The sequence below is a fragment of the Nicotiana tomentosiformis genome, chromosome 2 (genome assembly GCF_000390325.3).
Source record: "Nicotiana tomentosiformis chromosome 2, ASM39032v3, whole genome shotgun sequence".
NCBI classification, from domain to species: Eukaryota; Viridiplantae; Streptophyta; class Magnoliopsida; order Solanales; family Solanaceae; genus Nicotiana; species Nicotiana tomentosiformis.
In genome coordinates, this window is record NC_090813.1 from 97,004,534 (window position 1) to 97,029,510 (window position 24,977).

Consider the following 24,977-nt stretch of genomic DNA (forward strand, 5'->3'; position numbering starts at 1 on the left):
TCTTGACTTGAAAAATCTTTTCTCTTTGAAATATTATTTACGTCTACTTATTATTTAGTAAGTTATTTTACAATTAATAGAGTCAAACTAGCCGTTGGAGCAACGCCTATATAAATATAGTGTTTGGAGAGCTAAAGAAACGCTTTCTAATACAACTTTCTGAATCTTTTTCTTTCCCCTATATGTTGGATTTCTTTCTTGAATTTTCTTCTAGTTCTGTTCCCAGTTTTATAAATGGAAGAACTTGTTGAATTATGGGGGATATGCCTGGTTTTATTCTTTATTGTGTAGGCGAAATATCTTTAAGGACAGTGTCCTTAACACGCCTCAAGCTAACTCCTATTCTCCATAACTAATTTTTCCAACAATCTTAAGGATATTTTCACATTTTATTTTTATTATGGAGAATTAAATTTGATGTGGGATCTACACTTCAAGTTTGCACAATGGTCTTATTGGGAATACTACTTATGGAATTCTGATGAACTTTAAAGACATACCGTAATATCTTTCACTTGATATGTTTTTGCATAACATTATATCTAAGTGTTAGGTATGCATAATTGAACTAATATATACCTCTTCAATATTTATTCTTTCATGCTTATTCTCGTGAGAATATAATAGGCATATAAACTTTGATCTCAGGATGATACATACAATGTCTTTTCAATTTTAGATGTGTTTATGGTCGTACATTATTTGCTTATGTGAATTTGTATTTATAATTTTGTATGTGCATTTTGCATAGTGAAAGATATTGTACTGATTTTGTAGTTCTGCTGATCTAGAGTGTTTTAAATATGGCAATATGAGATTAGTTATTTCGGTAGTTGTGGAATTTCCTAGCATGTCAAAAGGACAAATTGTTTATGTTGCTTGAGATAACGAGAATAAATGATATTTATATTTATATACTATTTAAAGGTTGGAAAACTTTTGTCATGAATTTGATATCTCTAGACATACATATTTTCTAATTTGGAGATAAAATATTTTGGGTGAAGCTATATTATTAGCTTGTAATTTATAAAATGAAACTCCTTATGAGTTGTGAAAGATTATCTCCTTAATGGTCTGAAATTTTCGAATGTGTGGGGGTCGAGAATATATTGTCACGGTTATGTAGCTTGATCATAAGGGGAATAATGAGAAAAAATATTTATTAAAATTATTGTAATGAAGCCTTACAAAATTGAGATTGTTGTGGCAAAATTTTGTATTGAAAGATAAAAAATAAGTTGTATTTCTGGTTGTGAAAAATTAGCTTGTTTTGGGTCTCTTAGTAATTTGAGTGAATAAATCATTGAATTATGACCCCTTCTTTACTAATTTGAGATATTTTTGTAGAAGTTAAAGCTGCTTTTATATTTAGAAAATTTTACCTTGGTATTTGAATATGGAAGATACCAAAAGAAATAAATTCTTATATGTGTTGAAAGATGTTTCAAAAGGCACTTGTACAGAAGTCAAGTTTTATTTCATTTGAGATGATTTTATGCCTTACTTGAGAAATACTATGAGTTAGTATTTTGTATGTGATTTTTCTACTGTATTAAAATGATACGTTGATGATATTGAATCTCTAATTTATATGAGAAAAGCTCAATAGTGATTGTGTGACCACCTTTTGGTGGATTTTATGATATTAAAATTGCAGTGAGGCAGATTAAGCAATCTATTGGCGCGTATTCCACTACGAATTAAACCGACAATAATTATGTCGATGAATTGTGATTGCCAAGGCGCAATAACTATTGTAAGAAAATAAATCTTTCAATGGGGAGAGTGGACAGATTTTCTTAAGATATAATGTTATAAAGCAATTGCTTAGAGATGAGAATTTTTTTTATACATATTATGTGTAGTCAAAAAAGGATTTGGCCGATCTTTTGATATATAAGTGAAACATCGAGGGGAATAAGACTATTGCCATTTTGAGATATATCAGCAATAATGGTAATCCAACATATGTGATTGGAGATCCCATAAAGAAGGTTCATATGGGTAATAACAAGTCATTAGTTGATCAAATATGCATTATTAAATTATGTCTCTACCTATGGTGTGTGTGTGTGTGTATAATGCAAGACTGCAAGAAATGTGAGGTTTAGTTATTATATTCTTAATCCAATAATCCACAGCCTTTTATAGGTGGTGTATTGCATTGCAGAGTACACTTGATGGATGGACCTATATGAGTGTAGAGTGGAGCCGCTCCTATGAAATTAGTGGTAAAATTTCAAGCCTCGTGAAAATCGAGCGCGCGCATGGCCTATTAGCGCAAAACTGCGATAACAACAGAAATTATGGGGGCGTAATATGATGAATAAGGTCCCTAGTTTACAACAAGATTTTTTTAGTTCATAGAAGTTATCAACTGCACCATTTATTCTGTAAGTTAAATCTTATTTTATCTATATCTGGTTCATAGTCTATAAGACACCGGATGAATTTTATTATACCCGAAACCTAAAAAATTATACTCTCTTTCTTTCTTTATTTACAATTTATTTTTCTATCCCTTTTGAGATATGTGGAGGAATGTTGGAAAATTAGTGATATCTCAAAAGGTAATCACTCCTAGAAAATCGTAAAATTCTGATGGAAAAAAATTATCGGAAATTTCCGACGGAATCCGTCGGAATTTTCAAAAAAAAAAAATCAATTATATTATTTTAAAAATATTTCGACCATATTTCCGACCAAATAGGTCATAATTTTTGGCGCAAAAGCCAGTTTGATTCGTTTGACTTCAATTCTGACCGATTCGGTCGGTAGTTTTTAAAAATATATATATATATTTAAAATGAAAATTTTGACCGAATCAGTCGGAATTATTTTTTAAACCCTACCCGACTCCCGTTCCCCAAAAACAGAAACATTTCTTTTCTTTTTCCTTATTCTCTCCTCCTCTCTCCCTCTCGTCCTTCTTCACTATACTCCTCGTTATAGGTAATGTATTCTCTCTCTCTCTCTCTCTCTCTCTCTCTCTCTCTCTCTCTCCCTTCTCCCTCTCCTTCATCCTCCCCTTTCCCCTTAATTTTTTCTCATTTTCAGCAGTGGTTCCACAATGACACATTTCTTCTCCGACATTTTTTTTCATCGAGGTAAGTACTTCGTTGACATATATATCTTATTTTTATTGTTAAATTTGTAGTAGTTTTAGTTGTTGTATGCTTATTAGATTTTCTATATGTGAATATCCTAATTAGTTGAATTTGGTATGGTTGAAATTTTAGGGATTTTAGTTTTTGAATGATACTTAACATAAAACAAAAAGAGAGAAGAATATATGATGCTCCTATAAGGATTTTGTTTTGCGAAATTCTTTTGTCACCATTATTATGTAAATTAGATTGTCCAATTTTTCCAAAAAATAATTTCATAAATAGTCACTCAATTTTGGGTTAAACAAGAATATGTTAAAAAATCCTAAATCTAATTTTAGCATTTGATTAACTTATTTTTGAAATTAAAAAAGTGACATGTTGACATAGAGTAATTGAGAAAATAACGATAGGAAAGAAGGAAAACGAAATCTCACTTTCACTTCCAACGGTAATCAAGCCAAAGGGATGGAGGACTATGAATATACTAGAATAGAAGAAAGAAGATTGTTAAGAATTTGAAGAATTCAAAGACTGCAATTCAAAATCGTAGGTTATTAATCTAGAAATAAATGAAAAGTTCTACATGCATTATTGGTTTAATATATGAATTTTATAGTTTATTAATTTTAATTATATTAACTAATTATAGTTAAAAGCTTTGGTGTAAAGCTTGTTGTACTAGGTTCATTGTTGCTTGCTAGTTTTATTATTAGAATGAAATTAAATTTAAAAATTTTCAATTTCAACATTAAGATTAATTTGTAAATTTGAGAAATCACTAGTTCAATGGATTATATGAACATTTAAGAAGCTATTCAAATTTAGTTATTATAGCTAAAGACTTATATTATTAATAAAAAAGAAGAAGGGCGGTACAAGAGAACACTGGGTGGAGACACGTGCGTCAGACACATATGTAAAATACTAACTTCATAATTATTTATGGTTTATTAATATTAGTTTTTTTACATAATAATTATATTTTTATTTTAGGAAGTTTATCATAAAAAAGTGGAAGAATGGCAACAAACTCAGCCTCCTTCAACTCAACCAACACTTGATGACATGGCTTCATTGTGGACAGAGGCAGCGGGTGGAGTAAACAAAGACAGAGTCTACATACTTGGAGTAAGTCGATCTACATGTCATCCAAACCCACTCTTAGTCAATTCTTCTTTTTCTCAAAATCAAGAACATATAGAAGATACGAGGAGGAATTCGTGATTTAAAACAACAGTTTGACTCCCAATTCAGAATATTTGTTAAGATACGAAAATTCATAAGAAAACATGGGCATGATCTATTGAGGAAGAAAAAACTGAATCTAATTTGTAGTAGGGTTTTGGTTGATTAATAAACTTAATTGCGAGAGACAACTTTATGTTTTATTTTTAAACTTGAATGTGTGATACTATTTGAATGTTTTTATGTCCAAAATTATTAGGTTTAATGGATTTGCTGGTTTAGATTGTGTTAATGGTAGGATTTGTTGGTTTAGATGTTATATTTGTTTATTGGTTATTGGCTTTATTGTATTGTAATTGTTTGACATGTGGTGTAGCTCAAAATTGAGCAAAATTCTGCCTAGTTTTACATATAATTTTGACGGGTTTCCGACGAAAACGGTCGGACAGCTACCCATGTTTTTTTCAAAAATACCCAGATGTCTGACCGAATCGGTCGGAAATGACAAAAAAAAATTAATTTTTAACAGTTTTCGACGGTTTCTGTCGAAAATTAAAGAATTTTTATTTTGTAATTATTAATTCCCGATTGATTCGATTGGAAATTATATAATTTTAAATAAATATTTATTTTTATTATTATTATTATTACGACTGATTCGGTCGGTAAAATTCCGACCACTTTGGTTGGAAATTAGAAAATAATTTGGTCGTCTAACCTTTTGAACATTCCGACTACTTTGGTCATAAATCACCGAAGGATTCGGTCGAAAATTATTTTCCGATCGACCAATTTCGGTTGGAAAAGTAGTCGAAAATTCATGATTTCTGACTGTTTTGGCTGTTAGAATTCAGCCATTTTCTAGTGGTGATATTAATCTAGACTTGAAAAATTTTTTCTCTTTGAAATATTATTTACATCTACTTATTATTTAGTAAGTTATTTTATAATTAATAGAGTCGAACAAGCCGTTAACTAGCTGTTGGAGTAACACCTATATAAACATAGTGTTTGGAGAGCTAAAGACACACTTTCTAATACAACTTTCTCAATCTTCTTCTTCCCCCTATATGTTGAGTTTCTTTCTTGAATTTTCTGCTAGTCTTGTTCTCAATTTTATAACTGGAAGAGTTTGTTGAATTCTGGGGGATACGTATAGTTTTATTCTTTATTATGTAGGAGAAATATTCATAAGGACAGTGTCTTTCACACGCCTCAAGTTAACTCCTATTCTCCGTAACTAATTTTTCCAACAAAAGATGCATGGATGCTAACCTTGACAAGTGGGCGGGTCCAGGACCGGGACCGGCCAAGGATCACGACCCATATGGGTAGTGGGCCTAAACGGTCCTAACCGTTTAAGACCGGGACCGTGGGAGGTGGGCCTGCAAGTGGGCTGGTCCTTTGCGAGAGACCTGATCATTTGGGACCGGGACCGGACCGGTCTTAGCGAGCCTAAACGGTCCCAACGACTCTAAATTTATAAAAAAAAAATCTGCCTGTTGGGGCATTTAAAATGTAGTCGTTTCCTCTGTCAAAATAGACATTTAACCCCTCCCTCAACTTTGTTTTAACCCCAATCTTTTTTTAATTACACTTTTCCCTAATTTCAACTATAAATACCCCCTCATTCTTTTATTTTTCTCACAAACTCACCAATCTCTCTCTAATTTTCTTCTATAATTGCTTACTTTATTGTTACAATTTGTGCAAAATTGTGAAGTTGGTGAATTGAAATCTTCAAGTCTTCAACAATAATTAATTTTCAACAATTTGTTCGTCAATTCGGTAAACTCGTTCCAACTCTTAAATTTTAATATTATAGTTTTTTTGTTTTATTTACTTTATATTGCTTGATTAATTAAGATGACTTATTCCTTAAAAAAATATTTAGTAAAAATAAGAAAAAATTCAAGAGTGGTGAATCTAGTGGCCAATCTGTTCCTCATCCACTTTTCCCGGCTCCCCGACCCAAACCTGTTACCCGTCATCACCTTTGATAGCGATAATGATTTATTATAATTTATCGAGAGTCAATTTTGCCATAATATTGTACCCGGTGAACAATTAAACCATGAATATATGAATGTTCTTTATGGTAATCCAACTATTGATGAAAATAACGATGAAGAAATAGATTTTGATGAAATACAACTGGATGACGATACACCCACTAGTCGTGCTCCTGAAGTTAACCCAACTAATAATAATCCAAATGATGTCCCGTCTGACCCTTATGTTACTGCCCCTACTTTTTTTAGACAACCTTCTAAACGAGCAGAAATATATATTGTTTGGCCTTTTTTACTCAACTAAGAGAAAAAATAGGGCTAAGTGTAAAACTTGTGGCAAAGAGTTAATTTTTAAATATGTTGGAGGACGTGAAGGGGGAGGGGGGGGAGGGAGGAGGAGGAGAAGTTTGACTAGACACATTTTGCTACACCCTTAAGATAAAGCTAGATATTTTCGTATGAAAGTTTTGGCCGAGGGGACAAGTGTACCTAGTCAGGCTGACTTTAGTACCGAGTCAAATCAATTTCAACATGAAATTAACACTGTTACCGGTGGTATTTTATATTATGATCCAAAAAAAGATAGGGAAGAATTGGCAAAAATGGTTATTGTTATGTGCTTACCCTATAGTTTTCCTTCTAACCCTCACTTTGTGCATTATATTAGAAAAGTTTATAATCCTACTTATAAAGGTTTTCCTCGCACAACCGTAAAAAGTGATATTTATAAATATAAACATGAATATGAATAATATTTGCGCTATTTATTTACTCATATAAATTGTCGTGTTGCTATTAAAACTGATATTGGTAGAAGTGGTAATGACTGTGACTACCTTATTGTTACCAGTCATTGGATTGATGAGGATTGGATAATGCAAAAGTGCATTATTGCTTATAGAATAATTAATTCATATCACACAAGACAGTTTATTTCTAGCACGGTTACGGGCATTTGTAGATATTTTTGCATTAGTGATAAAATAATGTTAGTTTCAATGGATAATGCTATTAGTAACACAAATGTTGTAGCCTTGCTTACACTACACTAAGTCCTGCATTTAGTAAGATTTTTCATGTTAGATGTATTTGTCATATTTATCATTTAATTGTGGGTGATGGTATGTAAATTTTAAATATTGAAATTGAAAAAGTTAAAATGGCTCTTAACTTGCTTTTTTATTCAAACCGTAGAAGTAGACTTAGAGAACATTTTAAAAGATGCGATGAATTTGGCCTAAGAGAAAGAAAGGTTCCTAAACTTTGTCCAACTAGATGAAATTACATGTATGAAAGTTTAGTTGTTACATATGAATATAGAAACCCCATAGACTCGACGTTTAATGCTCATGTAAGTGATGATGATGAGCACCTTACAAATGCGGATTGAGCTAATGTTAAAATGCTTGTAGATTTTTTAGAAAAATTTTATATTGCTACAAATGAATTTTCTGGGTAATATTATCCTACTATTTCTAACTTTTTAGTTTATATTGCAGAACTTGCAAATTTGTTTGATCGTTTTTCAGAGGGTGGGAAAATTTATCAACTTGCTATTGATTCTATGAGAAGAAAGTTTAAAAAATATTTTTTTCCTATTCCCCATATTTACGGCGTTGCTGCATTGTTAAATCCTACTATAAAATTAGGAGGTCCTCAATTTTGGTATGAAACTGTTTATAATAGTTTAGCACTTGAAGATGAGGAGTTGTCTAAACTTGCGGAAGCAATAGCCTCAATTAAAATAAATGTTCAAACTATTTATAATGCTTATCAAGTTGCATTAGATCATGGTAGACCAAATGTTCCAACTCCTTATTCTTTTAGTTCTCAATCATCTAAAAGAGCTGCGGGAGTAAGAGCACTTAGTGCTTGAGCGAGGTTCAGGGGTTCTCAAGGTTCTAGTACTAGTGATTTTTCACAACTAAATGAGCTTGAAGTTTATTTGTCATAGGGAATTGAGGAAGTGAATCGTGGCGGCTCCTTTAATATTTTGGAATGGTGGAAGGACAAAGAAAAATACTTTCTGATTCTTTCAAGGATGGCCCGAGACATTTTAACTATTCAAGCTTTAACAGTGGCATCAGAGAGCGCTTTCAGTCAAGCAAGACTTCAACTCGGTGATTATAGAGCGTCTATGAGGGAGAGCTTGAAAAAATCAGTACTTTTCAGAGATTGGATCCGTTCGGAAAGAAGAAATTTTGGACTTGCTGAATCACGACCAGAGGTAGACGAAACTTACGAAGAAATACTAGTTGAACTTGCGGAGGATGCTGCTTCGCCCGGAAGCGGTGATGACCAAGCTTCTTTTCCGCCACCACCAACGAAAATTCCTCAGGACCTTGAAGGATTTATGAAATTTGTAAGAGATACCATGTAACTTGTATGAACAAAAATTAATATGTAACTTGTATTTTGGCATATCTTGATTAGTTTCTTTTTCTTCTCAATGGTGGTATTAGCACATTGTTGTGCTCATTCCATAGGGGGGAGGAAGACTAAGAAAGATATTGCCATATTTTTTTAATGATATAATAAAATTATAACGCATTGCTTTGAATATCTCTTTACAATATTTTTGTCTTTAAATTTGAATTAAAAAATTTAGGTTACAATTATATAATATAATTACAAGGAATTGTCTTAGATATTTTTATTATTATTATTATTTTTTAACTTCTATAAAAAAAATTAAAAAATAGAAAGTATCCGTTGGGATCACTTAGGCCCACTTAACCTGGGATCGGCCCACTTAACCTGGGACCATTAATTTGTGGTCTCGTTCCCGAGCCGATTCAAACAAAAAGCCCGCGATACCCAAACCCACTTAGGTCCGGGCCTGGCCTACATGCCGCCCTTAATTCTCGTGTACGAGTCGTTTTATAAATGGCCTTGGTGGAAATATGTCAGGTTTACACTTAACATATAGAATTAATTCTGTGTACAAAGCTAAGTTTGGCCAGGGCCCAAGGCCACGACTTTTAAAGCGTACTTTTACGACAAAGGATAGTGGAATAATTAGGAAACATCATTAAATAACTATCAACATGATTTAGTGTAAATAAGCTTCTTATTAAATAAAAAATAAAAAAAATAGAGCAATTTGTATCACTACGACAATAACTTATTACTAGTTGATTGGTGATAATTAAGTATTGGAGTACGTCTTACCAGCAATTATACTTTTGTTTTTCACGTTGTAATCCATTATTTTAGTCACATTTTTACATAGTAATACTTTATTAGCACGAATGGAGTATTAAAAATAGATCTGGAAAAAAGAGACAAAAGATGTATAATGGACAGTGACACCAAGAATGTTAACATATATATAGTAGATGCACAACATATGAATACATCCATATCCGTCATGTGTTGGATCAACAGTAATGAGTGAGGTTTGTGACTTGCTGACTAATAACGTGATACATTTGATAAAATCTTTAGTAGTTGTTTGAGAAAATGCAACGAAAAAGAGGACGTGATGTATGTTAAAATCTCATATCAATTAATTATATTAGTCATAAAGTCAAATATATTGTGTGCGATTGTGGAAGTTTCTCACAATTTAAACTAATTTTTGAGGTCGAGTGAGATACAAGGTTCATATTCTTATAGCAGTATTGTATTAAAATAAGACTCATCCTTAATGTTGCTTATCCAATGTTGTGCGTGCCACTAATATTATGTTACTGTATAATTCGGAATTTCAACTTTGAGCGCATGAAAAATATTAAATATTTATACTATCACTTCATCCAAATGAAATTACAGCTCCCATAAAAAGTAGAATCTTAAAAATAAAGTAAGGTACTGACCAAATAGTGCAAGTTGACTTATGTCAAAAGTAAATTTTATTAACACCATGTAATTAAGAAAAGACTCTAAGAGGGGATTAAGGTTTCTCAAAACTCCTTTTTTTTTTCTTTCAAAAAATATTTGCTAATAATTTTTTTCCCTCTAAGTTTCATCAACAAACAGTTTTTTTTCTAAAAAAAAAGTTTCTTCGTAGGTCGACCTCATTTCAAACAATCCTAGGGGGTAGGGCCCAGATAGTGGGGACGGCTCAACAAAAAGCAAAGACTTCCCCAAAAGTCTAAACCAAAACCCAATTAGTTAGACAGCAAAAGAGGTAAACTCTCTTTTTATAAATGATTTTATGAGATTTCCTAACTTTTTTGACTCTTTCTTAATGCAATTTCCCCACCGACACCATTTTTTAATATGAAAAATGGTGAAATTAGGTGAGTGAGACTCAATACTGGTATTATTCAACTTTTCAGCAAATCATGTTGGAATCCTATTCATTCAAGTACTCGATGGCAAAAACATTCTATTTGTTAAATCAAACAAACAGTAAGTTTCACCAAATTTTAATATATAATGATTAATCTGTTTAGAGTTTCCTCTATGGTATAAACAACTCGACAGTATATTTACAAGACTATTGAACTGTTATTCCAGTTCATATATAAGTGTGTTGTTTGTAGTACAATATCATAAAATAGAATCACACAAAACCTATAGCTTTCTGCCTTTAGGAAAATCATTCCTTTTATTTGCAGTAAAGGAAATACACTGAGTATGAAGGATATTTTCCATTATGTAAATATTTGTTTATTAGTTGTAGTTCGACAAAAGTGAGGTATAAGTGTGGAAAAAGAGAGTTGTACATGAGAAAGTAAAAAAATGCAGTCTACCATATATTTAATATATACAAAAAAAAAATGTAGTGGAATGCTAGACTCAATAGCTAGTTTGAGTTTGTTTGAATCATGGGACGTTGTTTGACTGAAATGTTTAAAAGATAAGTTAAGAACATTAATACTCAAGAAATCGAGATATCAAATTACTTCTCAGCTTGATAATCCTATTGTTTTTTCTTAATTTGTTTTCCTGGTATTTTTACCAACACTTAATAATTAATAGGTATAAGTTTTAGTTTCCACGAATAATAATGGTCTGTACCATTTTCAAAATTGTCAAGATGGTTCTATTTCTGAGTCTAACCCCTTTCAAAAGTCAATGTAACATTGTAACCTCCTTGTGCTTAGTCTAAATATTGTGTTAGAAGACTTTGAAGGCATTTTAGGCAGTAAAATTATGTGAGATCAGATGCGATCTGCATTATTTTCTTAGAATAAAAGTAACTTAAAATATATAATCAAATAGAAAAGTCCAAAACTTTTGACTTCTAAATAAATATTTGATTTCGTGCATCTTTCGTTGCCCAAAGAATTAGAAATTAGAAAAAATAAGTGAGACAACGTAATGCCATTAGATTGAAAGCAGCATGCCGTACACATCCATTTTGGTTTTATATTATATCAATTCCATTAATATAGTCATTGTTTGGTTTTCCCTATATTAATTTTTTTTAAAACAATATGAAGAGTTTTCGTTAATTAAAAGTGATTAAATCATAATCAATTTTCGACTGTTAATAATTCATTTTCATTAAAATGCCCCGGTTACATTTTTTGGATGAAAAGTAGAGGTTTAACCAATGTGACAATATTACTTTTTTTTCTTTGGGCGATACAATTAAAGGGATTCAATCTGCTAAGAAATATTTTTCTTTAGCTAAGGTCTAGCGAAAACAAATTCTGTATGCGTATATATTATCTTTTCAAGTCTACATACTGTGAAAATATACCGGGTATGTTATTTTTGTTGTTAATTAGAGGGAATACCCTATAAAATATTTAAGTGTCACTATAAAAAGGTTATGATATAGAGATAAGTATCACTTCATTCTTAATCAATAATCTCGGTTTGAATCTTGAACATGTAATAGTCTTCAATATAGATCACTTTACCTTCTCAAATGCCGAGTGAAAATATCTAAGAGATAGTAAATAAAGTGAAAATCCAAATACGATCCGTACAAGATAATAGTAGTAGGAGTACTGGTTTTCAGTAGCTGATAGCAGCCGCTATCACTTGTTTGAGTGGTACTGTCCCTGGGAATGGGATAGGATGTTCGGTTTGAATGATTTTTCCTTAAAAAAAAATTAAATCAAGTAAGTAAGTTTTTTAAATATTGGAACCAAATTAATTAATTCGATTTTTTTTATCTATTTGGTTTTTGTCGATTTTTCTATTTTATCATTTTTTCTTAAATATGAGACATACACTACCAAACACATATTTCATCGACTACATTTTAAACGTAACGCTATCAAACCAATTGCTCTTAGAGAAATCTATTATTTACCAAGATATATTGATGATAATTGACTCAAATAGTGATGGATAATTTAAGTACTCAATTAAAAATTAATTATTTTTAACATTAAATAAATTCTTGTACTTAACAAAAGAAAATTATCAATCAAACTAGAAGGCAAAGAATTAGATTATTATAATAGCAAAGAACTAGACTAAGAATACAAATGACTAATATGTACCATAAAATTTTAGAAACTTTATATAAAAATATACATATATATAGGTGTAATAATAAATTTAAATAGCTACTTTTATAGTCGGTTTGGTTCGGGTTTTTTCGATTATTTTTTGATTAAAACCAAAACCAAACCAAATTTGATCGTTTTTTAAAATTTAAAACCAAAATCAAACCAAACCTAAAAAGTATCGATTTTTTTGGTCGGTTTAGTTCGGTTTTCGGTTTTGTTCGGGTTTTTGGACTTTTACGAACACCTCTAACTCCAAGCATGTGTAAGTGTATGTATTGTATTTGTACTCAATTTATATACTTGTATGATAAATACTACTATTAAAATGCATGTATCAATTAATGCTATTCTAATTTCGAATTAGTTGAGGCTGATTTTATATAAAGCACGACAGAATAAATATATGTATTTATTTAACTAGTTTCTGGATACGTGCATTCCACGTGAATCCATGCTAATCAGTAAAAATATTTTAAAATAGTATAAACAATATTAGAATATGTATGTAATGAGTTATGTAAATTTTAAAGGAAAAAATGTAAGCTCAAACTAATAAATAGTGATCCTAGGTGATCGGTATTTATTATAATTGCAAAGCACGAATCTAGAAACTGCTTTCAAATATACGTGAATTATCTTTCATTCTATGTTTGTGAATGGTAAATCCTAGGGAGAAATCTTTCCTTATTAGTATTTTTTTTTCCTAAATAGATTAGATGGATACTATTTATAATTATATTACTAATATTTTAAACTACACATGTATAGTAATATAAGCAAGATCTCTTTTACTTCACAAAAAATAAGTTGAACAATTTATGAAATTAGTGTTAGATATTTTTTTAAAAAAACTGCAGTTATTTTGGGTTATGACCTAGGGACGTGGTTAAGTCTTGGAAAGCAATCTTCAAGTATTAAAAAGTTCTAATAAAATCTCCTCTACCTCCCACCTAAAAGATAAACTAAAATCAGGATACATAAAAAAAAATATCTTATGATGGGAAGTTTAACTTTATTGTGTAGTGCATTAATCCTATCAACCCCACATCCTAACCAGTAAGTGGTGACACGTATTGAGCGCAGACATATACTGATATCATAACATAAAAATTTTAAGCAGACATATACTGATATCCGCAGGTGTTGAACGATCTACTCTACACAGGTTGACTCCCCATAGGCAGAAGATTCCTATCCAGTTGGGGTCCCTTAGAGCGAGTTCCATTCTTTCAGCCCTGAATGAAATCAAACTCCTCGGGTGCGTCTGCGCTCAGTCTCTGTCTGACGGCCCATTACCTAAATCTCAATCTAGCTTCAAAGGGTAGCTTTCTTTCTGGTCTGACGGCCTCTTCTTCGTCTAATCATTACACTTGCAGCAAGAAAGGGGCTTTGGAAAGATAGTTCACTCTTCGCCTGGTTTTATGCTCATTAAACTAAACTTCAAAGGAGAATTCTTTTTATTGGCCATTGTTTTGTTTTCTAATGGTCAATTTCAGCCTTCTAAATTGGAACTTGCAGAAAGGCTGAGATACATTGGGTGTTGAGTAGGGATTTGAATAGAAACTCTATTTTGGGGCTCAATGTTGCTGGACTCTACTCCTCTCCCCGGGCTCGCGTTTAGAGCCACCTCGATTCGGGATGTCGGAACATCAACCGGATCGGAAACCGAATCCTAAAGTGACTTCGGAACAGGTTCGAGAGCTTCGATCGAAAACCTTTCAGATAGGAGCAGAATGGATGACTTAAACTGAAAGTAAGTTCTCCGGATCGATATATCGTACTCCCTTCTTGCTTTAGTGAAATAAGGGGCGCTAACGCGACCTTCCTTCAGCTCTGCTGAGTGAGCCCGAACAGGAGCGGACGCACACTAGATCAGAGCAAGTTTAGCTGGCCCAATGGCGCAATCGACAGGAGATGATACATAAGCGCTCTTGGCTACCTAGTGATTTACAAGCACCCTCACTGCACACTTTCTATATATCTGTCTCCATCGGCTTCCCTCAGCTCAGTCTTTTTGGTTCTTGAGAATGGTCGCCACTTCTCCCAGGACCGGAATGATTATCCCTGAGGCGTCGGTACGGAGTTGCGTCAGCTTTCCTCCACCGATAAAGGTTCATCCCGAGTCACAAGAGCAGCTGGTAGCAGATCTATACTTAGCTCTTACTAAGCAGCCTCTAACCTTCATAAGCTAATAAGAGATTCTATTATTCTGTTCGGAGGAGAATTGGCCATTCAATCTTGTGAACTAATCGAGACCGAAATTGGAAAAAAGGTTTGGGCTAAGGTCGTTGCGCTCCTGCCACCTCTTGGCAAAGTAGGCTGATGGGCAAGCCCTCGTCGGGATAAACAAGCAAGGGTTTCATCCTCTACTTATGGGAATGCTACTTCGAGAAATGCTGCTTCTTCCTCTTCTCCTTCTCTTCTTTCTCTCCCTGCCGAGCTTGTTGGAGTGCCATTGCCAAGATCTAGTGTAATTCCTTATAACATAAAAATCTTAAGCAGACATATACTGATATCATAACATAAAAATCTTACTCCACAATTTGAGCATCGATGAGTAGTGCGACTTACGTCCAAACTAATAATTCATGATCCATGACTTCAGATTGATCTTGAGGAAGAACGACTCGTGGATATCTCCTTGATTGTTAGAGAACCTTGGAGAAGACTATTACGCTGATACCTTCTTGTGATCGATTTTAGCACTAGCATGGTTCGCTTCGGCCGTGTCATTAGCGTCAATGATGATATTTTCATCTCTCACCGACGTCGTGATCTTTTTCTTTAAGACGAAGCATCTTGATGTAGGGTGACTGACGATGCAGTGATATTTGCAATACTTGGGATCATCCACCTCTTTTAGATCTTTCACCGCGTCGCTGAGATTCAATGATTCCATCATATGCCCTTTCTCTACAACCTAGAGATCCTATAAGCTTTCGGGGCTCTGTAGAGATGCGAGCGGATTCAGTGAAATAAGAGGCTCAAGTGGTCATCTGCTTATTCAAGGGATATTCTAAGAGGAAAGTACGCTATTCGTCGGTGAGAGATCTATGATAGCTAGTCTATCTCTTAGCATCGATGGCAGGCCTACTTTTACAGCTTGAGACTTCCTTTGCCTTTGAAAGGTTGGAATCCAGAAATCATGGACTAGAGCCCTTATTCTAGGTCGATGTGCCACCAATACATTCTACCTTTGAAATCTGGCTTTACCTGGGTCGCTTCTCAACCGAAATCCCTTTGATGGATGTCAGTTAAAAGCTTTCTAACAGATTCACTTTTAAATTGTGCTTGCTTTCCTTGAGTATACATGAAAAGATTATATTTCGCAAGAAATCTCAGGCCCGACACTTATTGATCTCCATTGTGCCAACTTTCTCAGCTCATTACATAAGTTCAGTTCACACGGAAACATATGCATAAATTAATTAGGAATATTCTATTTTTATAAGTAGACTATGAGATTGAAAGAAAACAATCCAAAGAAGAATTAAGCGCAGTCATGCCTTAGTGATGCAATTATTTTTTTGATACTTGCCCAAATCTTTTCAGAGCGGTGTCTTGTCAACTTCATAACAACAAAAACAATATTTAAAGTCGAGTATAGCAACAACAACAATGTCCTACATTTTGCATATACGTCAAACACAATGATAATTCCTTTATGTGCTAAATTTAAAACGATTAGATTAGTAAAGTTGATGCAATGATTTTACCGCATGTCTCTAGACACTTAAATTGGATGTGAGGTGCCACAAAGAATTTACGGTGCCTTTTATTTATTCAAAGTTAATGACAAAAGGTATAAAGACCATTATTCTATCACGAAGATGAACATGGTGTGTTGGACACTTATTCATTTCCACAAATCTTTACGTTTCAAGAGAAATGAAGAGTTATTAATTTGGTTAATGCTGGGAGGTCAATAGGCTTAGATTGTGGTAAAATATTTTTTCCAATTAATAGTTCACCACAATCATTATTTATAATTTAATAGGATTCCCAATTAAATAACCAACTTAATTTTTTGTGCATTTATGCGAAATAATTAATGACTATATATTGGTGAAAACGAAATTGGACATATCAAGAGGCCGAGAATAATTAATTAGCAAGTGAAAAGTTCTTCCCATTAAGTACATACGTTAGAATAGTTTGGAAATGACTGATAGTGGCAAATAATATTTAATGAGAAGTAATTTTATTTAGGTAATTTAGTCATTCAAGTTTTGAAGGATTTTTTGTAAAATAACTTCACCTAAAAGTTTTCACACTTATAATATATTATGATTTCACTTCATGAAACATTAATAGACGTATTAAATGTGCATGTATTGTACAAAAAAATAATACATCCCATAATACACCGAAAAATCCTTTTGTTTTTATGCTAGTTAATCAGCGGTATGAGTTATGCTAATGCATGTATTAATTATACTTAAACGACAAGAAGGAATTGTTCAAGTGCTAAGCGTTGTTCACCTTCAACTTTGCGATTGCAGGTTCGTGTCACCAAAAGAGTAATGTGATTATGTACCGTAGGTAACTTTTCTTAAACAATCTAACGAAAATCATATTATTTATATATAAATTATTTTTATTTATAAAAATTGACTAAACATTATGTTATTTTATGCGAGATTATATATTAAAATTAATTTTCCTAAACTCTTCAATCAAACGACCCCTAATATTTTATCTCACCAACTTAAAATGTTGATGGGAATAAGAGGATCTATTCTACTTCCTTCCATCTTCCATGTGCAAATACGAATACTTTTTTCTTTAAATCTCAAATAAAAATATAATATCTTTTTCAACGGCATCTTCCTATTTCCCATTCTACCCTTTCTTGTCTCCATTTATTTCCCCTTAAATAATTTCTTCTTGTCTCCTCAAAATAATTCAAAAGGACAAAATAAATAAATATATAATCGACCCTCCCGCAGTTTCTTCTTCACACACACATCACCTTCCTCCTCACGGCTTTATCTTTTTCTTTGCAGATCAAGAACCCAAAAAAAACAAGATATACAGAAAACTGACTACGCGTTGGGAGCAAAGCAACTTAAAAATAAAGTCTTTACCACTAACTAAAGTCTCCATCTTTCATTTTCTTTCACCTTATTCTGTTCATTAGCAGCATCTTCACTCCTTCAGCCTATTTATCCAGAAAAATATATTTTCTTGATCTATTAATCTTGTGACCAGTTTTGTTTAATTTTAAGTGAACCAGCTGAAAATTCTGGTGCTTCTAGTTGTGATATTATGTGGGGTTCATTTTCTGTTGTTTAAAAGCATAGAAGTACTTAAGTTTTTATTGTTTCTGTCAAAAAAGCTAAAGCTTTGTACTTTATGCTTGAGTACATCTTTTGTAATGATTTTGTTCCAAATGCTTAGTGTATTATTGTTAAGTGTTATGATTTTGGTAGTCAAATAGATGTGTTAGTTCATGTGTTAAGTTGTCGATAGAGCATTTGGGGTTTTGAAATGGGATCTGCTAATGGATTTTACACTGGAGAAGAGTTGAATTTGGAGACAAAATGGTTGATTGATCCGAAGCTTCTTTTTGTTGGTCCTAAGATTGGAGAAGGTGCTCATGCCAAGGTGTATGAGGGAAAGTAAGTTTGACTTTCTATTGAATCTCGACTCAGTAAAATTGTGTTTTTTACTGATCTGTAAGAGTTGTTTGTTTATTTTAACTAATAATACTGCAAGGTTCTATTTTTATTGGATTACTGTTTGATTTCATTCAGCTAGTTCAATGGTTTGATTTTAGGATAATGTTTTGTTACAAAAATTAAGAATTTATCCCTAATACTTAAGTGAGGGTGATTTAGAAGTGTGGGCTAGTTAGTTAAATTAATATTGCCTAAATTTCTGGTATTATGATGTTTTGTGGTCCTTTAGTTGCTTATCATTTTTTTTTGGCTGGATTACTCGCAGATACAAAAACCAGAATGTAGCGATAAAGATTGTGCATAAAGGGGAAACACCAGAGGAGATCGCTAAGAGGGAAGCTCGTTTCGGAAGGGAGGTTGCAATGTTATCCAGAGTTCAGCACAAGAACTTAGTGAAGGTTGTTTTTTATGTTCCGAAACTTTGTTTGGATATGATCTATTTGACGAGGGATGATTAAGAGGGTTAAATTTGTGACTCATTTTGATTTCATTTTTCGTTTACAGTTCATAGGAGCTTGCAAGGAGCCTGTCATGGTCATTGTAACTGAACTCCTTCTCGGTGGGACATTAAGAAAATACTTGGTGAACATGAGACCGAGGTGTTTGGATACTGCTGTTGCTATTAGATTTGCACTCGATATAGCTCGTGGAATGGAATGCTTGCACTCTCATGGAATCATTCATCGTGACCTAAAACCTGGTAACTTACACATTTCCCTCTTCGGGAATATATATATATATATATATATATATATATATATATATATATATATATATATATATATATATATATATATATATATATATATATTTTTAATTTAGACTATTCCAACTGACACTTGGTGCTTGTTGAGTTTGCTACACACTCATTTAAAATTTGCACCGTGTTTCAAAGTGCTCATTTTGACAAATTAGTTGAGACATGAATAGAGGTGTGGTCTGTAATTATCAGTGATCTTTTAACTTTTATCTGGTCTTGATCTCTAGTAATGTTCTGTGAGTAGTCCTTGAAAAATGGAAGCTACTTAGTATATGGTACTAGATCACTAATAAACATTAACATTCTTACGGAATGAAGAAAGGCACTAAATTGCTTGTTGCATCCTGAGCTCCATGTTGCGCCCTTCCTTTTTGCGTTGCTATTCACTGTTCCTATGGATCTAGATTCTTGACAAGAAGACTACATTACCCCTGGTCGCTAGGAGCAGCTAAATAAGAAACTTTAACCGGAATAAATTCCGGGCAAGTGCTGCAAAAGAAGATGCTTACCCACCATCCTTAATAGTACAATGGTCCAAAAAATTTGACCTTTACATATTTTCGACTTCCAAGGTTAGAAAAATAATTTCTTAGACATTCTGATCCTAAATGAAAAATTCACTTCTGTTTGCTGCAATTCTATCTCTCATGAGGATGCATTCTAAATATAAGCTTGTTTACTTTTCAATCTTAGGAAAACCTGAAAATAGTTATATAGTTATCTCTTTTGGCCTACTAGTATGACTTGTAGTTGTCTAGGGTCAGCAATGATTTCAAACTTTACTTGTCTTCTTTGCTAATCGAGGGTGTTAACAAACATTTATCGATATTGCTATTCCTTAAAAAGTTACAATGCCATTCGTAGCATAAGCATGGACCCTTTTTTCTCTTTCTAAGTTCTTATAATTTGGGTTCTGTTTGCAATTACTTCCAGAGAACTTGCTTTTGACGGCGGACCACAAAACTGTCAAACTTGCGGATTTTGGTTTGGCAAGAGAAGAGTCGTTGACAGAGATGATGACTGCTGAAACTGGAACTTATCGCTGGATGGCTCCAGAGGTTGATTCTTGAACCGTTCTGCTTATTAATATGTTTCCAATTCCTTCTCTTTTATCCTGTGGCTGCAGTACTGACTTATCACTCTATTTTTTGGTGGCAGCTCTACAGCACGGTCACTTTAAGGCATGGCGAGAAGAAGCACTATAATCACAAAGTAGATGCCTACAGTTTTGCAATTGTCCTGTGGGAACTCATACATAACAAATTACCATTTGAGGGCATGTCTAATTTGCAGGCTGCTTATGCAGCTGCTTTTAAGGTAAATATCATATCGTCTCTCCGTATTGATTTTACCTTGTCATCTAGTTATCTCATCACTATTCTTCTGTTGGATCATCATTTGTATTTTTCCTGAATTAAAGTGGATGAGAGAGGTGGCATATGATAGCATTTAGTTGGTTCACACTTCACATCACAATTGGACCACTGGGACACTTGTACAACTTTGGCTGAATGTGCTTAATTTACAAAAGTTTGTCCCACAGTTGAAGACTGGAAAAAAAGTTGTTTTTGTCTTAAAGCACTTAACTTTTTGACTGAAGAACATGAAACGTGGATAATTACCATCCAGAAACTTGGGGCCCGGTGCCCCAGAGATTTAGTCTAGTGGTAAGAGCGTAACGCATGACCTGTGGGCACGCCACAGGTTTGAGCCCTACAACAAACAAAATCGTGGTATTTAAGTGGAAAAGGGTAGAAGGGGTGAATCATCGTCAACCGAGTTTCGAACCGTGCACAACTAGAGGATTCTGTGTTTAATAGTTTGGTTTTGCTAAACCTAGTTTATACCTTTGTGTATTGCAGAACGTGAGACCAAGCGCTGATGATCTTCCGCAGGATTTGGCTGTAATTGTAACTTCCTGTTGGAAAGAGGACCCAAACGCTCGTCCCAACTTCACTCAGATAATACAGATGCTTCTACATTATCTTTCTGCAGTTTCACCACCAGAACCAGCTATACCACCTAGGATTTTCACTTCAGAGAATCATGTCTTGCCACCAGAATCTCCAGGTACCAGCTCGTTAATGGCCAAATGCGATGACTCGGGTGAGACCCCTAAAACACCAATGGAGAATCAGCCAAGAGGATTCTTCTTCTGTTTTAACCAATGTTACTGATCCCCAAGGGAAATAAAAAAAAACTGTTAATTATCCGGAAGCTCACAAAAAGTTTAGCCCAGATATATCGATAGATAACTTAGCTTTTGGTCTTTCTTGGTCTCACCCGCCACAAGCGATTAGGACCCTTTGAATTTAGCTTTTATAAGTAAGCCAGCCATGTGATTCAGAGGTGAAGTTGCTGCAGGAAGATGCATGATCAAGACTCGCTTTTAACACCGAACGTGTTCTGACTTAATGTGAGGAGTTTCTGGATGCAGGAGTTGGGTTGCTGTGATGCATATTATAGTTGTAAAAAATAAGGTCCATCCAAAGGCCTGTACTCCAATCTTTTGTTAAACCTCAAATTGACTGTCATTTTGGTGCATTATTGAATTGCTAAATGCAGCTGTTCCATAGGAAGTTAGGAACTTGCTAACATTTCCCTTACACGTTATATGAATTTTTCAAGAACCATAAAAGGTTTGCACTACTAGTGTAATTATAACTAGAGGTGGCCAAAATTAGCTCAAGTTTTAGTAAACCATCAACTTGCTCGAGTTTATAAACAGGTTAGGATTATAACCTGATTGTTGACTTAACTCAACGGGTTGAACTCAAAATGATTCATCAAACTATTGGAAAGGAGTCAAACTAGTGTAATCCGATAGGTGAAAATGCAACTTAAACTTATACATACAACATCAAATTTGATGATTGCTCCAGTTTGACTCAACTCGTCCATTTACCATAATTTCTAACGATAACTAATATTCCAATTTATTCCGATATAACAGAAAAAATAAGTTTGATGGATGAGTATTTGAAAGAAAGGGATAGTAGAGGTGGTAGACAAGCAAGTGGATGAACAAAAAATAATTGGGTGAAATTCAAAAATAGTCAGATTTATAAGTGGTAATTGAAAAATAGTCACAGTTTCAAAAGTAATCGAAATTTAGCCACTTTTCATGTAAAGATAAATCTGAACGAAAATACTGTTTAAAATCCGAAAAATATTCCAGCATAATATACTGGAGTTCGAATTTGTTACATGTGAACTTCCAACATAATATACTGGGGAGTTCTAGTAATTGAAAAATAGTCACAGTTTCAAAAGTAATCGAAATTTAGCCACTTTTCATGTAAAGATAAATCTGAACGAAAATACTGTTTAAAATCCGAAAAATATTCCAGCATAGTATACTGGAGTTCGAATTTGTTACATGTGAACTTCCAACATAATATACTGGGGAGTTCCAGAATAAATATACTGGAGCTCCATCATAATATACTGGAGTTCCAGCATATTATGCTGGAACTTTCCGTGTTGCAGTAAAATAGTAGTTATTTTTCACTGACTTTGCAAATATTAGCTATTTTTTAATTATCAGTTCGAAAACTCGCTAGCCAGTGCTATTTTTACAAAATAATTAGCTCTTGGATATTTTGGCCAGACAGTGAAAGTTAATGCTTTTGGTCCACCACAGAAATCACTCAATAGAAACAAAGTTTTAGGAGGACCAATGAATCAATCATTAACATATACAGTACAGTTGGCTGTCGGCCCTATGGCACAGGAAAAAAGTATCAAATTAAAACGCCGTTGCCGGGGATCGAACCCGGGTCACCCGCGTGACAGGCGGGAATACTCACCACTATACTACAACGACTTTGTTACTAGTGGAGGTACAGGACTTATTATGATCAATATTTTGTACTAAATCATAATTAAGAGGTAAAATTGTAATTTTGCATCGAGTGGCAAGCAGCGAGTCGTTTCACAAATGGTACATTGGCTGATTGGAATAATAATTAATAAACCATCAATTCTACGATTTCTACCTTTAAAATGTCAAGTGAAATTATGTGTTCTACTCATATTTGAGCATTCAAGTGAGGAAAGCAAAAGAGACTGCTTGAATAAGCACATTTTTATAAATTGATCGCCTAACTGAGCAAAAGGGTATTTTTCATGATCTGGGTGTTTTTTCTATATAAAAAAAATAAAAAAAATAAGGGCACATAGCAGATTTTAAGGGGCATGTATATAGTAGCTTCTAACATAAACTACATATTCACAAAAATTCAATACTTCCTATGATAATAGTCTAATACCAATGACACTGCTAAGAGCCAAAGATTACTTTTAATTTGGTCTCTGCGTAACTTAGTGATGGAAGACAAAAACGAGCATCTTACAAAATGGATCTGTTCCAAGGAACACGTAAAGAAAAGAGGATAGCATTTTTCTATGTGCAATTTTAATTTTTTGTATAAACGAAATCGTGTCTTAATTTCCAGTTCCGACATGCAGATTTCTCTTTTCCTTCTCTTAACTTACGTGTTTAAGAATGTTTTTTTTTTTTAATAAATACAGTCTAGAGACCGTTTTTGAAAGCATTACTATATAGAGGGCGGAGCTACGGCTCAAAATTGAGTAACAATTAAACTTATATTGTGGTTTTAAGGATATGTGATTTAAACTAGTACCAATTGATAAATAACGAATTAAATAGATAAATTGGACAGTAAAATAAATCAAACCGATCTGCAAACAATGCCTCGACCTTGATTCAAGATAGTCTCGAAGCTAGTTAATAAAAACAACAGAGGATGGAACAAGCAGTGATGAATAGTAGGTAAGACAAAGAAAGCAACGTATATGTATATTTTTATCAGTGAATCATGATGCCCTACAAATGATTGGAATTTCTCTTTATATAGTAGATGAAACCTTGTTATGGTATGTCTCTTATTACAGAAGGAAATCGTATAAACTGCTAGTTAATCGCTTCTGATTTGGTCCGTTCCAAAATTCACGCCATGATCCTCGACCAATCACGAATATCCGTCCCAAGATTCACGCCGTGATCTTCGATCAGTTACTAATATCTCGCCATTCCGTTATTATGCTCCCCTCGAAGCCGGTCATACTTGATCTCGATTGTTGCTGGCCTCGGTCTCAACGTACACTTCGATCTCTAGGCTTGATGTCTCACCTTCGAGCTTGGGTCTGATTTACTACGAGGCTACCCCCGATGCAACTCTCTTGTCTCGATCAAACAGTAAAATCGGGTAGGCCTAATTTTAACCGTATACAGATAGTCCCCTTGTTTCTTGGAGTGTAACGAGAAGAAACAAACTGAGCCTTTGATTTAGTACCTCGATCAATTATGACATCAACATCGTGACGTAAGCGACAGAAGCGATTGAAGCATTACGTCTGCACATTTTCCAAGGTCATTAATTAACGCCAGTTGATGGTCGACCACTAGTGCTTTCAAACCGCCAAAATGGCTATTATAAATAGACCAAATTCATAATCTTTTCAAACTTTACTTTCAAACTTCATCTAATCTTCAAAAGTTCTTCTATTCTCTTCAAATCCATCAACGTTGTCGGTTTCCGTTTGCCAATCTCTTATTAAAACGCAAATTTCGCCTTTTCCTTCCTTAAACCTCATATAGCAATGGCAAAAATATCAAAGACCGTTCCTCAAGAAGAAAAGGCCTCCTTGTCGCGGCTGGTCGGTGGCAAAACACCGGTGGAGCCACGTATCGAAGAGTGTATCCCTGGGCCATGTGAACTTACTTCCGACTTTAAAGTCGAAAAACCCTCTTCGGTTCCTGGCCGATGCGAGCTCATGTCTAG

The 24,977-nt window shown here is 33.7% G+C and overlaps 1 protein-coding gene, 1 long non-coding RNA gene and 1 other non-coding gene across 4 annotated transcripts; 2 read left to right on the forward strand and 1 right to left on the reverse strand.

Annotated features, from left to right (window-relative positions):
- The first annotated feature begins 2,892 nt into the window (after window positions 1-2,892).
- Window positions 2,893-8,660, forward strand: LOC104116978 (uncharacterized). Of its 2 annotated transcripts, XR_011413512.1 has the most exons (4): window positions 2,893-2,955; window positions 3,064-3,110; window positions 4,107-4,241; window positions 8,265-8,660. It is a non-coding gene; the product is annotated as an uncharacterized lncRNA (long non-coding RNA). The 2 variants fall into 2 exon arrangements; XR_690973.2 differs by lacking the exon at window positions 8,265-8,660 and having other exon boundaries at window positions 4,107-4,567.
- Window positions 8,661-17,631: 8,971 nt separating this feature from the next.
- Window positions 17,632-21,730, forward strand: LOC104116982 (serine/threonine-protein kinase STY13). Its single transcript, XM_070195864.1, has 6 exons — window positions 17,632-18,350; window positions 18,676-18,808; window positions 18,915-19,110; window positions 20,104-20,228; window positions 20,329-20,487; window positions 21,033-21,730. The coding sequence occupies exons 1-6, from the start codon at window positions 18,220-18,222 to the stop codon at window positions 21,345-21,347; spliced, it is 1,059 nt and encodes a 352-aa protein (XP_070051965.1). The 5' UTR covers window positions 17,632-18,219; the 3' UTR covers window positions 21,348-21,730.
- A 1,194-nt stretch (window positions 21,731-22,924) lies between these two features.
- Window positions 22,925-22,996, reverse strand: TRNAD-GUC (transfer RNA aspartic acid (anticodon GUC)). The gene has a single exon. It is a non-coding gene; the product is annotated as a tRNA-Asp (tRNA).
- Window positions 22,997-24,977: the final 1,981 nt, after the last annotated feature.